Source organism: Panicum hallii, chromosome 9 (genome assembly GCF_002211085.1).
Source record: "Panicum hallii strain FIL2 chromosome 9, PHallii_v3.1, whole genome shotgun sequence".
NCBI classification, from domain to species: domain Eukaryota; kingdom Viridiplantae; phylum Streptophyta; class Magnoliopsida; order Poales; family Poaceae; genus Panicum; species Panicum hallii.
In genome coordinates, this window is record NC_038050.1 from 72,221,116 (window position 1) to 72,235,120 (window position 14,005).

Below are 14,005 nucleotides of genomic sequence, written 5' to 3' on the forward strand. Positions count from 1 at the left end.
CATTCTTAAATCTCCTTCTCTGAACAAAGGTTTCTCTTTCTTAAACCCTTTTTTCCCTTCTTTTTCTCATTGGAATAATATTTTTCTTGGTGAATTGAGATATTTATTGGAAGTGAGGATCCTTTCCCCAGATGATCGACTTTGATTATACTGTGCGCAGTTGTGATGCCTTCTCTTCGGAGGAGGGATTCCAAGCCAGACATCTGATCCATTTGACATTCTCTTTCAACTGTTTTTCTTCATCTTTGTTGGTTTATTGCGCGCCACTCCTGAAGATTTTGTGAAACATCTTATGTAATGGAAGTGGACATTAAAACTGATCTTAAAAACCAGACCGGCGCGACGATAATCCGACCGCACTATCTGAGATGTATCCGAAGTACCCTAAAGAGAAAAAGCAGGCCGCTGTGCTCTCTACTAGCAGTGCCCCCGTAAACTTTAGGAACATCATTGTTCATCGTTATTGGGTGAACCTTCGGACTCGTTCTTGTGTTGGACGATCCTGTCCATTGGTTCAGTAAATGATGGCACATTTTTTAAAAGATTTTTAAGATGGATATTTTTTTGAGAAGCAGAAGATACAAAAGAATCTGGTCTCTTGATCTTCCGCTCATCTGCTGAATGAGCACATAGGCCATGCTGTGCCTTCCAACGCCGTATGAAGTTCTGCTGGGCCGTGCATGCGCTTGTAAATTTTATTTCTCAAGAAAACAGAGAGTATGAGGCCTGCTTGCAATTCCGCAATTGAATCGAATAAGTCTCAGCAAACTGGAAAAAAAAAGTTTATTTTGGCACTCTCATCCTTCACAAAAGTTTTGCTCTCTCAGTTGCAATACCAGATCTTGTAACTCCTTGAGCTTATGTTGCCGGTTATTTTTACTCCAAGGCATGCTGGTTTGCTCGAAGTGTCAACATCACCATATTCTTCCGAGGAGAAAAGTAAAATGATATAGATGTTTGTTTTTATTATGCTTATTTGGATTATAAAACTCTTTTTTAATATAAATTTGACAACATATTGTACGAATATTTAGTGTGTGAAAGTTACATTGATAGATTACTTCATCTTTCAATATGCATTGATTTCTTGTAATAGTTCATGATCAAAAGTATATCCATAAATATTTCTTAAAATTCTAATACAACTATAAAAAAAATGAAGGATGACAAAATTGCCCCGTTAGCCTTCTTCCTCCCTGATCCTAACTCCTTCCCCTCGATTAGCAGCCGTAGCTCCTGTGCAGCCTCCTGCCACTACCCTCAACGCCAAGCTCGGCTGTGGCAGCCAGCCAAGTCGTAGCAATAGCGTCCAGGGACAAACGATCTTCTTCCTCCGTTCATCGTTCATGGCCGTGCATAAAGCGTTGGCCGGCCAGCCACGAGCCCACGACCTTTGCTACATCTGTTTTTTCTAAAAAGGGGATTAAAAAAAAATTCGAAAAAGGGGTGCCAGTTGGAGAAATTTAGAGAAATGGGTGCCTCCCGCCCGCTGAACGGGCGGAAAGGAGCCTCCCGCCCAACCATAGGGCGGGAGGCTCAAAAAAATTTCCAGGGACCTCTTCTTTTTTTATTCGCGAAGAGGTCCCTGAAGCAGGCCTCCCGCCCGGCCAGTAGGCGGGATGCCTCCCGCCGGCCAGTGGGCGGGATGCCTACCGCCCGGCCAGTGGGCGGGATGCTCCTGCTCCATTTTTATTATATTTTTTCTTAGATTTTTTGTTTCAGAAACTACTTGAAATTCAGAATTTTTTCAAATATAAGATTTATTCGCCATACTCTTATGTATGCATATAAAATTTTAATTCAATTTTACGAAGAAGATTACGGTATCTAAAACTCGTACGAAGATAGTTAAACGATAACGTTTGCAACGTAGAATCTAAATATTACGATAGTACAATACATGAAGCCATTAAAAATAAAATAATATGATAATGAACATTACAAATATTACAAATACATGAATCCAAATATTGTGTCTTCAGTCAATGCGGCAAATATTACAAATACGTATCCAGGTCTGATAGAATCTCAACGCAGCAAATATTACATATGAGCAAACAACGTTTAAATAAAATTACAACTAAATGATGCCTGATGACGTACTAACACTCGATCGGCGACGTCTCCCACTTCTTGATGCAACCGGAGGTCTTCCATCTGTAGCGACACCTGTAGGGCCAGCTTCAGCACAACTAGGGCCAGCATCATTGGTTGTACAACGTTTATACGTGTGTCCAATCTAATTACATGCACTGCAGCGTTGTATCCTCGGACGGAGCTCTGACTCATCCATATCATTACGAATACGCCGTGACTGACGGCGCCCTCTCTTAACCCGTGATGATCTTGGGTCTGGAATATATATAACAGGATTCGCTGTCTCAGTGAACGATCCAACCAAACGGAACCCATAGATCTCATACTGCCAGATGCTAGCAATTGTCTCCTTTCTGAAGTAATGTGAAACATATATATCGACAGGATGTCCAATATCCGTACAAGCAGCCATTACATGAGAACAAGGTAAGTGCAGCAACTTGGGCCTCATGCATGAGCAACAACAACTTCCATCAAACTTGAGAATGCACTCCTTTACAGGAGTTTGACGTCTCATGCCATGTCGCGCCCTGTCTTTAGGAGATACCTCAAACTTGAGCTCCTGTGTTCCACATTGCCGTACATGGTGTAGCCGGGCGCTTTCTGCCTTCTTAGTCATATATTCTGTTACCTTGAATCCAAAATTTCTGTCTGGATCTCGCATGAATACCTGATTTTTAGTGAACCGCTCCCAAAAGTAATCTGTACACCCGCGGACAATGAATTCAACAATTGCAACCAGTGGAAGCCCACGAACACCTCTGCTTCATCCTGTGCAGTTATGTTTTTTGATGCGTCCTCGGCTCTTTTCTTCCCGGTCAGTTCATCAAGTTTCTGCCACTGCTTGTTAAATTTTTGCTGATTCGTTAATGCATGGACCCAAGCTGAAAAAGACCCGCTGCAATGTGTGGGGCGGACCTTCTCCTCTGTCTAGAGTTTTCAGGTCATAGTAGCTTTCAGGATTTCTCTGACATAGGACAGCCAGCATTCGAGGAACATTATCATATGCAGTCTCGAACGTACCAAACCTCATCTCCAACACCTTGCTGTATGAGATGGTATACTTGTACTTTTCTTGATTCTACCTGATAATAGACTTTGGTTCATATGACAAGTTCTCTACTATCGTCCCGTACATCTCATTTGCGATGTATTGCGACGTGAGGTTGCGATGGCTCTTCTGCACCCCAGGCAAATGACAAGTGTGCTGAGTGACAATGGAGCATTCCCAATAATCTTTCCATTTACCCTTGTAGGCATGCACCCGCCATGGACAGCCATCCTTCACACATACCACATCGTACTTACGAGATTTGCACTCGACTGTCTTAAACTCTCGCATAAGAGAGAGAGACCAGCACTTAACAGCTTCCTTCACCTCTTCAATTGAGTGGTACCTTGCACCCTGGATAATTTCATTCTCCCTGCAATCCGAAGGCCAGCTACATCCGTCATCTACGACAAGATGACTGAAGTCGCTGCTTACCCAATCTTGAGTCACATCATCGTCATCATCAGACGAATCGGCATTCATTGCTTCATCCAATTCACGTTCTTCGTCTTGCCTTTATTCAACAATAAAGGGTATGTTCTCCCCTCATCAGCCACGCATTGAGGTACTGCGGTGCCACCTGCCTCAATGTTTGCCTCCTCAACTTCTTCATCAATATTTTCATCCCCCGGAGCAGCTTCAATGTTTATCAAAGGGTTTTGGTGCACACTGACAAGGAGTACCAGTGGCCACTGCCAATGACTTGCATTTTGCAGATAAGTTAACCAGTCCTCGTTGCTTGCAAGTGGCATAAGCTCCCAGATCAAAGCGTGAGTGGTACGATTTATGACGCATTGAACACTCACAGTGTGTGTCTCCTGATTAATCCTTAATCCCCTCATTAACCAGTTGCATAGGGATTCAAATGTCCTCTCGTGCGGTCTGGTAATTCCTCTGACCGCACAGTTGAATTCACTTAAATCTACCCCATTCGGCCCATAAATCACATTTCCTTCTCCGTAATATATACTGAAAATACCCTTTTCGAAAGACATATCTGTCAATCATTAATAAACTAGTTATACTACATATTAATGCACAACGAACGACGATCCTAAATTTCAGCGACTCTCAGATTATATTTTACATATTCTAAACTATTCAGATTATAAATTATACTAAAAACAAATGAAAATACTAAAAACTATTCAAAACATAACTATTCTAAGAAATATTTCCTAAATTATAGTTATTTTCAAGTACTTATATGGCTACAATGAGAATATACCTCAAAATCGACGTGTGGACAGGGCTTCGCCGCTTCCTCTTCTCTCTTCCTCTCCTCTCTTTCTCTTTTTTCTGATTTTTACTGGATAAAATGGCATTTTTGGGGCAGGTTGCGGCTTATATAGCCTGTGGGGTGACCTCCCGCCCTACCAATAGGCGGGATGCCCCTCAGCACAACATCCTGCCCTTTGGTTGGGCGGGATGCCCTCCCAGGGACCTCTTCGCGAAGAAATTGTCTGCGAAGAGGCCCTCGGGGGACATCCCGCCCGCAGGCGTCCCGCCCGTTCAGCGGGCGGGAGGCACCCATTTCTCTAAATTTTCGCAACTGGCACCCCTTTTTCGAATTTTAGTTTTTTTAAATCCCTTTTTTGAAAAAACCTCCATCCGATCAAAGGCTATCCGACTCAACAAAACTTACACGAGCAATGCATCGAGTGGGCTGGGAACAAGAATTTGGGCTCGTTGTATTTACCGGGCTAGCTAGGTTCGGACCCGTAATTCAACCATGGAAGCTAAGAAAAACGCAAATATGAAATACCCAGAAAATACTATAGGCCCAACCTCTGCTGTGCACATGGGCTTCCTCTTAGCATCCGAGACAATGAACCACTGTAGCAAGAACGATACAAGTAGACTTGTAATCAATCTCAAAAAAAAAGACTTGGAATCAACACATTCTAGACTGAAATCTAGAAGGAGAATTAAAGTAAACGAAGAAGGAGGGGAGCTGGAAGGGGTCAAAGTGTGCCAGAATGCTCCGAGTATTGACCATCTATTGTTTGTTGATGATTCATTGTTACTCCTTAAATCAGATATACGGAGTGCAAATCATTTGCAAAATATTCTTTCACTATATGAAAATTGCTCGGGGCAAACCATAAACAAAGAGAAGTCTTCGGTTATGTTCAGTAAAAATGCCAAGAATACGGATAAGCAGCAGATGATGGCTGCCCTTGACATTCAGGTTGAAGCACGCAATGAGAAGTATTTGGGCCTTCCGGTATACATGGGAAAGTCAAAGGAGAAAACTTTTGCTTATCTGAAAGATAGAGTATGGAAGAGAGTTCAAGGTTGGAAAGAGAAATTATTGTCGAAAGCTGGCAAGGAGATATTCATTAAGGCAATGGCACAAGCCATCCTTAGCTATGCCATGTCTTGTTTTGATCTGACCAAAACATTATGTGACGCTATAAGCACGATGATCTGCCGGTTCTGGTGGGCACAGCAAGAAAATGAGCACAAGATGCACTGGTTGTCGAAGGAAAAATTGCGTACCCGCAAGGAGAATGGGGGGCTGGGTTTCAGAGATATGCACTTGTTTAACCTGGCTATGCTTGCCAGGCAAGGATGGAGGATACTCACAAATCCTGATTCCCTGTGTGCTAGAGTTCTCAGGGCTAAATATTTCCCGGATGGTGACCTGATGAATGTGCACGAGGCACCTGGTATTTCGTACTCATGGCGTAGTATAGTACGTGGTGTGCAAGCACTGAAGGAGGGGCTCATTTGGAGGGTGGGCAATGGGAGACAAATCAACATCTGGCTTGACCCTTGGATTCCAGATGGAGTTACTAGACGGCCTGTAACACCGAGGGTTCAGACACTGCTAACGAAGGTCTCTGAATTGATTAATCCAGCCACTGGAGATTGGAGATTGGGATCGTCAATTGGTTGAGGAGGTGTTCTGGGTGGAGGATTGGAAGCGCAAGTATACCCGTCAAGTCAGGTATGGATGACCTGCTTGCATGGCATTATGGTAAGAAGGGTGTTTTCTCTGTAAAATCGGCCTATCATACTTTGGATGATGTTAAAAGAAGGGAGGCAAGAAGGCAATATGGTGGTAGCAGTTCCAGTGCAGGAAGCTCGGGATCAGCTCATGGCCAAGGTGCTGGTTTTGAATGGAAGAAGATTTGGAGGTTAAATTGCCCACCAAAAGTGAGACATTTCCTCTGGCGTTTCTCACATAACAGCTTGCCTCTTCGACGAAACATAAGTAGGCGAGGGATGGACATCGACACCAGGTGCCCCGTCTGCTGGAGATTGGATGAGGATGGTGGTCACTGTTTTTTCAAGTGCAAATTTGCAAAAGAATGCTGGAGAGCCCTGAATTTGGAGGATGCAAGGCAGGTTCTCAGTGGACTGTCTTCTGCTAAACAAGTAACTGAACATGTCCTATCTATGCCTGAGGAAAAGAAGTTGCTGATCGTCGGCTTACTGTGGGCGTGGTGGGATGCACATAATAAAGCTAATGTGGGCGAGCAGAGGAGGTCAACTGATGAAATCATCTACAGAGCACGTTCAGTAGTACATCAGGAGGAGGAGGCAGTAACTGAAGGGGTACAGGCAAATGCAAGAGGCCATGCTCAGCGATGGATCTCGCCACCGCCGGACGTCTGGAAGATTAATGTGGATGCCGCATTCTGGGCTGAGGAACTGGCAGGAGCCTGGGGCTTTGTTGTCCGCGATAATGCAACGGCAGTCCTGGGCAGGTGCAGGGCGATTGGCAGTGGTGCGCGACGCGCTGTGTCCTGAGGCGCATGCCTGTCTTGCAGCTCTTCAAGCAGCAGCGTCTCAAGGTATGCAGCATATCATTCTGGAGACTGATTCCCAAGTTCTGGTGAAGGCCCTGCAGACAAATGAACATGATCTGGCACAAGGAGGTGTGTTGTTCAGAGAAGCTAAGTTCACTTTGGCTACGATGTTTAGCTCTTGGTCGATTGTTCATGTCTACCGCTCTGGTAATTCTGTAGCGCATTCGTTGGCTCGTCTTGGTCGTGACAGGGACCCGGATCACCCGAGTGTTTGGGTGCATCCCCTCCCAGAGTTTGTAAACAATTTGCTTGGTCCGTGACTCTACGGCTCCCTAAATAAAGTGACGACCGTTCCCATAAAAAAAAATCTAGAAGGAGAAGCTATAAGGATCAGCTTACAGGATAGTCTCATACTCTCACGTGTTACCTCACATCTCACTCTCTCCTCTTACCCTCTCTTGTCGACTCGATCGTTCACCTACTCAAGTTCTCCAATTCTTTTTACTGAATACGTAGAAAAACTGTGTATCTTTATATTTATATTAAAAAGAAAAGAAATTAGAATTCATACAACGGCAACTTGTTCGTGCCGAAATTATCATGTTCTCCTATTGATTGAGTCGATATTTAGCAGTTAGCACCCACTCGTCTTGTAACGATCCAAATATAATTATGATGTTAACCATTGTATCATAAGCATTCTTGTTAGCATCTATAAAAATATTGTGTTCATTTGAATGTATATTAATTTGATTTTGAATTATTGATACATTTGGAACTCATGCTTTGTGAAGCAACACGCTCTTTCATTATAGAACTTACGTTGGTAATTCTATTAGTAAAATACTACTTTGTAAAACTTGAATTTAGGTAATTTTTCTTGGAATTTAGGAAACCATCTTGAAGCCAAACACATCAGCCGAAAATCTAAAAATAACATTCCATGAAGAATTCTAATTTCAAATCTACAAGAGCTTTTCTACCAAATCCAAGCAAAATGGATCGCTCTTGGTTTCTAATATCAACATAAATATTAGTGGAATTTTTGAAGGCTTGAAAGATCAGTTTTGAAGATTGGAGCAAAGAAAGAAGGTACTGTACAGAATCAACATGTTAACTTTATTCTTCGGACTTCCGCTTCTCTACCGCGAACTCTGCGCGAGAAGTCGTTATGTACATATCCTATATGCAGAGAAGTTGTGCCACGCGCCCCCACCAGACCCTACCCGACCTCCATTTCACCTGATACCCCCTCTCCTCCCTACTGCACTCTCTCACGCAGAAACCTCCTCTCCTCTTGCTTTCTCTCCCAACCAAACTACGGAGGAAGAACTCACCTTTTCCCACTACGTAGAAACCAAATAAAAACACCTATTTTGTTTTTTATGTGTGAAGGACAAGTTCATTGAAAAAAAAGCTGCAAATGTTGAGTGCTTGTGTTATTGTAAATGGTCATAGTAGTTCGATAAAACAAATTAATCGATACATGATCGCCCAGTCGTGGTGGCCTCATGTAAAGTCAACAGAAACACCAAATAATACTGTGCTTCACCAAAAAAAAAAAGAACACCAAAATTTCACTAACCTATATGATGTTGCTTGGAACATTGCACTGTGTATTTTTTTTCAAGTGATGTCATATTTTGTAAAGTGTTGCTTATGTACAACAAAGCTTCCATCCATTCTTCACATGTTAACTTCTGGCCTTTACACCTGTTATATTGGTCATCACCCCGCCGGAGCATCAAGTTAATTTGAATGGATACCCATGTCTCTTCCTGTCCATTCTAGATGACATATGAAAGCTCATAGCGGCTAGGTAGAGACATGACAATTGTTACATGTTTAATCGTAGGCGGAGGCTATGCTTGTGACACCTTAATGATCACGTGCAATACTAGGGCTAAGAAACCAAATAAAATACCATAACGAATGTACACTGCCACATCTTCCTTCTTTTTTCAGAGAAAAAAGAAAAAGAAAAAAAAAAGGAGCCACATGGATCCAGTTCCCCGTAACCACACAACCATGGGCCAGAAGAAGCTACCAGAAGAGGGCCCAGCTCAGCCCATACCCAAAGCCCCCAAATCCAAAGCGACCGATCTCACTAGTCACCTCTCCATTCGCCCGACCACACGCCGCACCAAACCCGCAGCGCCCTTCCATCGACGAGACGACGTCGCCGGCGAGAGAGAAGGGGAGAGAGTGACAGATGGAGGCGGCGGCGGCGGCGGCCGGCGTGCAGCTCGGCTCCTCGAAGCCCCAGATCGCCACGCAGGCGGAGATGGCGGAGGCCCGGGTGCCGCTCCCCTACCGCGACCAGTGCGCGCACCTCCTCATCCCGCTCAACAAGTGCCGCGTCTCCGAGTTCTACCTCCCATGGAAGTGCGAGCCCGAGCGCCACGCCTACGAGAAGTGCCAGTACGAGCTCGTCATGGAGCGGATGCTCCAGATGCAGAAGATCCGCGAGGCGCAGGAGGCCAAGGTCAAGGGCGGCGCCTCCATAGGCCTCATCCCGGCCACCGCCAAGCTCGCCTGATCCGGCCCCGGTCCGATCCGGTTGATTTAGGTGAGCTCCGATCCCGTCACGCCGTTTCGAATTTGTTCTGGATTTAGCTCCGCGGTTCTGATTGAGTTCGTGATTTAAGGCCACATTTCGTCTTAGGTCCCTAGGAATTTTAATTGCGTGAGAGTGGAATCATGCGCCCTTTTGTTAGGGGAAGCAACACTGATCGGGTAATTAGTCAGTTTCTGCGTGGACATTGGGTTAATTTGTGCACAGTCGATAGTGATAAGCTACTCGATGAAATATTTAGTGTTCTAAGGAGTACTGATTTGGGGTAAAATGTAGAAATGTGACCATGATTGAAGGGATCATTACGCAAGCTTGCTGTGAATATTTGAGTCTTCGACGTGAAAAACAGGCAGTTGATATACATGGACATCTCAGATCACTCCTGACGTCATTTACTTGCTGCTGAGTGCTTACTGCAGCTACAAAGTTTATCCTGTAAAGCTGTAGGTTCCTATATTTCCAATTGTGATGTTCATGAATCATGAGCATAAAATAGTGCTAAAATGTTCAGAGACCAATCTAGTTGGTAGGCAACTTAATTTGAATTCATGATGTCTGCCTTGCAACCTGAATTTTTACAGCTGCAGAACAACCTGAAATTTGGTAATGGTCTGTTTGGTTATATTGGAATGGGAACTCACATTCTGGCTCACAGCTCCTTTAGTCATTGGAAGGAACAGTACTTTATCAAGGCCTAGATTTTGGTTTATACACCCAATTTTGAAACCTGAAGCTATCTGACTAAGGCAGACAATTTACTGAGCCAGCGGTTAGTTTAGCTACATGGGCGTGAAAACACATAATTGCCATGAAGCGTCAAATTTAACAAAATCTGTAATAATAATTATGTCATGTGAGCTTACCTATGCCAATAGGCAGAATATTGTATAGGATATATCTACCGGCTACAAATTGCTGCGGACAATGTTGAACTCGAAGGAACCTGCCCAGTTTCCATTTTATAATGTGTTGAGGTGTCATATCTATTAAATAAATGGAGATACCATTTCATAATCACAATGTTCTTTTTTAAATGTAACACCACTTAGCACCTTAGGCAGCTCTTTCCAGAATGTTATGTCTTTTGGGTGGATGAGGTTAAGCCTATGGTCTTCAGGGGTGCACACCAGGCCACATCAAGGAAAAAAAAGCTTCCATACTGTTAGACATAAGCTTGATAGTGCCGATGGTTAGGGTCTAGGGCCAGTGTCTCCAGCCCTAGGCTGCTTGTACTTCGTTGCATTTGATCTTAAATACTATGTAATAATTCCCTGTTCTTTCAATTTAATCAGGTTAAAAGCAACAGAGCATCTGCCTGTATGAAAAATGCCTTAAGTTTTATGTTTCTTTTGGGGTTCATTTTCATAGCAGGAAAATGTAACCTCATGTTTAAAACTGAGCAAGCTGCATAATACTGAATTTTTTGTGGGGCTCAACAAGCCCACATATGATCATCAATATACCACACCGCTGTTCCTATATGAGCAACATAAATTCATTAGCTGTATTCTACATGTTCCTGTTGTAGCGGGCTAGCCAGCTACAGTTGGCCCTGCTAGTCTGCTGGGCTTACCTTGAATATTGGCAGCCATCCCTCCAGTAGAAGCTGGGGAAACCCTGAAATTCAGTGAAAACAGTAACCTTGTAGTGGAAATTGAACTTCCACTCTAAATTCGTCACCATTGTATCTAACTCTCCATTGGCTAATAAGCATAAGGTAGTAACTGCACGACTGGTTGAACTTGTTAATTGTAATGGGGGTTGTAGTTACAAGCATAATGTGGTTGGTGAAGCGGATAAGTGCTGGTGGATGTTTTATTTCCATCTTCGACACATAACTAATTATTAGTTCTATTTCTTTTACTATTTAGCTTTCCTTGTCTTGTGACTGTATACATGTTCATTCAGTGCAGTGTTATGAAAACCAGGGCATAGGGACTGTAAGTATGTGAGCAATAGCTGCTGTCAGTCAGTAGTTTTACTCCATGCACATCTAATGCACAATAGGTTGAAAAACATCGGATGTGATATTTAAGGAATCTTTTGGTCTGGTCTGGATCATATGGTCACAAACTTTCCACTGTAAAGCATGTCTTGTCTGATAATTCTGTTTGTAGCCTGAGGCTGTGACAACCAACAACATGAAACAAACGGCATAATTATTATGGCAGTAGTGCAACTAGTCCCTTTTGGCTGGCTGATGTTCGTTTCTTTTGTCAATATTTGCTTGGTGGGACTCCCTATACTTAGCTTTTGAGGTACGTCTTCAGAGTTATGCATTATGACCCCCTTTGGTGAACTATTTTTCAAAGCTGCCACTGTATGATGAAACCATTACATAACTTTAGGTTGTTCATGCATCGTAGTCTGAGCGAGAAATAATGGTGTTGCCTTGCATCTTAGCTGGAGCTAAATCTCTTGTTTTTATGCTACAATTTGAGTAGGCATAGAGGTTTATTTTTATTTTGGAAACTGAAACCGTAGTCTTCATGGCTTTGATTATATGGACCCTTTGGTTTGCTTGTCTCCCATGTGAATGCATCACTATGACATTTGATACCTTGCCTATTGGGGGGCCATGCCAGATGATTAAGTATGCGAGCTAAAAATCTTCATCCCATCATCCTATTAGGTGGCTCAGATGGTTTTATTCTATCCATTATTATTATTATTCCTTTTGGCCTGAAGCAGCGTCCAAACATAACACTGTTTTACTATGTTTCCTCTGGGACATTTTGCTGTCTTGTTTGTTCCCCTGATGGCAGTGCCTGTCCGGAAACTCACGTTAATTTTACTTTTCTGTAGTTCATGCTTATTGCCCAGTCGTATTGACCAGTGGAATTCGTTTTGGAATGTACAGGTCTGCTGGTTATCACAGCGTGCAGAGGCATTGTGCAAGAATCCTGAATGTTTGTTGTATGAACAAACATGTGTTGAATTTGGCATAAAGTTAACTGTTGTCTTCTTCCCCTCCCCCTTTTCTCCTTGATGGGCATCTTCAAGTTTCAATTTGATGGAATAACGAAACCTACTGTCTTACTCTTGATGACTGAATGACGCCTTGAAGTTTTGAATGCAATTCGTGCAGTGGACCCTTCATATGTAGACAGACCTACTTTGTGCGGTAGGTCATGTAATAACATAGCCGCTTTACCTGGTCTGTGGCTGTGCAGCAATTTTGTGTTACGCATGTCATCATCGTGCCATGTTGCATTGATCTGTCGCTCCAGTTATGTCCATGCTTGAAGCATAGCTCTGGACCGCAGAGTTGCCTTGTTACTTGCTACCAATTGATCGTTTGGGTTTCAAGTCTTTGGACCAAATTTCGTCCGCGTGTGTACCATGGATCTGACTACATTTGTATATGTGGCTCAGGGGCCGTGTTTGCCTGTTTGAGGAGGAGAGCATCTGACTTTGAGGCTCTGAAAGCAAGTGACCCGACAGAAACCGATTCAAGCTCCTGGAACGGTCTTCCAGTACTACCCACAGTTGGAGATGCCATGCACGTAGCGAATCTGTTTTCGGAGTTAACATTGGATCCCTTGGTGTGTTTTGTCGCCGGTACTGTTCATCCCGGCTGTGTTTACGCCCAGGAGTCGATTTACCTGCTTTGTCGTCGTACGTGCATCCCTGTCCGATCCATCGACCCGGCCCTGTCCGCGCCGAGCCGCGTGCACCGGTGATTGGCGAACAGTGGTGCACTGTGCGCGCACAGTGAGCCCAAACGGCGGCGGCGGCGGTGGAAGAGCCGGGCGCCGCAGCGCAATGACGACGACGCGCTGCCCGTGGCAAGGAGGCACGCGCGCACGTTGCCAAAGATTTCGGCCGCGGCCGGGGTCCGTGCACCTGCCCGCCCGGGCCGCGGCAGGGGGGGTGTAGCGAGCCGAGCGCCGCTGCGCCCGCATGGGCGATCGCGCATGGCATGCATGCGCCCGGCTCCTTTTTCTTTCCTTGTTCCGACTTCCGGGTGGCTGGTTACGCTCCTAGCGAGGGCAGAGGCAGAGGCAGAGGCAGAAGGCAGGCGTCGGGCAGCGACGCATGTGCCGCGGCGACGTGTGTGTGGCCGTGTAGCGCGGCCAAAGTTAGGGCAGAGCGGAATGATGATGGGCACGGCGAAAACTAACAGAGAGATCCTCCTCTACTTGGTTCTACTGTTCCATTCCAGGGGCTAGCTCCATCAGGTCAGGCGCTATTCCGGCTGGCAGTCCACCACCGTGCGCGACCGACGAAAGTTGGGGGAGACAGAATCATGGTCGTGGGGGCACGACCGGCATGGCAGGGGCCTCGCCGCTCGCCGGTCGGAAGAAACGAACAGGCTGGGCGCGCGCGTTAATATCCATCGTCTCGGCTCGGTTCGGCTAGTCCTGAGGCGGTCAGGCAGCCAGGCAGGCCTCCGCGCCCCCCGTGCAATGATGCTCTCCCTCCCTTCCTGCAGTTGCATTGCTGCGGTGCTTCGTCTCGCCTCATCTTCTCGATCATTCCTGCGCTGTATCTATCTGCACCCACTTTCCGCTAGCTTGTCAA

General features: G+C 44.9%; 2 protein-coding genes and 2 non-coding genes across 5 annotated transcripts; all 4 read left to right on the forward strand.

Moving 5' to 3' along the window:
* Positions 1-106: 106 nt before the first annotated feature.
* Positions 107-212, forward strand: LOC112878425. The gene has a single exon (XR_003225750.1). It is a non-coding gene; the product is annotated as a small nucleolar RNA Z103 (small nucleolar RNA).
* Positions 213-391: 179 nt separating this feature from the next.
* On the forward strand, positions 392-535 carry LOC112878379. The gene has a single exon (XR_003225709.1). It is a non-coding gene; the product is annotated as a small nucleolar RNA snoR74 (small nucleolar RNA).
* A 5,844-nt stretch (positions 536-6,379) lies between these two features.
* Positions 6,380-6,907, forward strand: LOC112873440. Its single transcript, XM_025936387.1, has one exon. The coding sequence runs from the start codon at positions 6,380-6,382 to the stop codon at positions 6,905-6,907; it is 528 nt and encodes a 175-aa protein (XP_025792172.1).
* Positions 6,908-9,008: 2,101 nt separating this feature from the next.
* LOC112878047 (NADH dehydrogenase [ubiquinone] 1 beta subcomplex subunit 7) lies at positions 9,009-13,007 on the forward strand. Of its 2 annotated transcripts, none has more exons than XM_025942441.1 (2): positions 9,009-9,475; positions 12,857-13,007. In XM_025942441.1, the coding sequence occupies exon 1, from the start codon at positions 9,119-9,121 to the stop codon at positions 9,443-9,445; it is 327 nt and encodes a 108-aa protein (XP_025798226.1). In that variant the 5' UTR covers positions 9,009-9,118; the 3' UTR covers positions 9,446-9,475; positions 12,857-13,007. The 2 variants fall into 2 exon arrangements, with proteins under 2 accessions (XP_025798226.1, XP_025798225.1); XM_025942440.1 differs by lacking the exon at positions 12,857-13,007 and adding an exon at positions 12,342-12,657.
* Positions 13,008-14,005: the final 998 nt, after the last annotated feature.

Coding starts and splice junctions, on each gene's coding strand:
- LOC112873440 (XM_025936387.1), top strand. CDS start 6,380: ATGGACATCGACACCAGGTGCCCCGTCTGCTGGAGATTGGATGAGGAT.
- LOC112878047 (XM_025942441.1), top strand. CDS start 9,119: ATGGAGGCGGCGGCGGCGGCGGCCGGCGTGCAGCTCGGCTCCTCGAAG.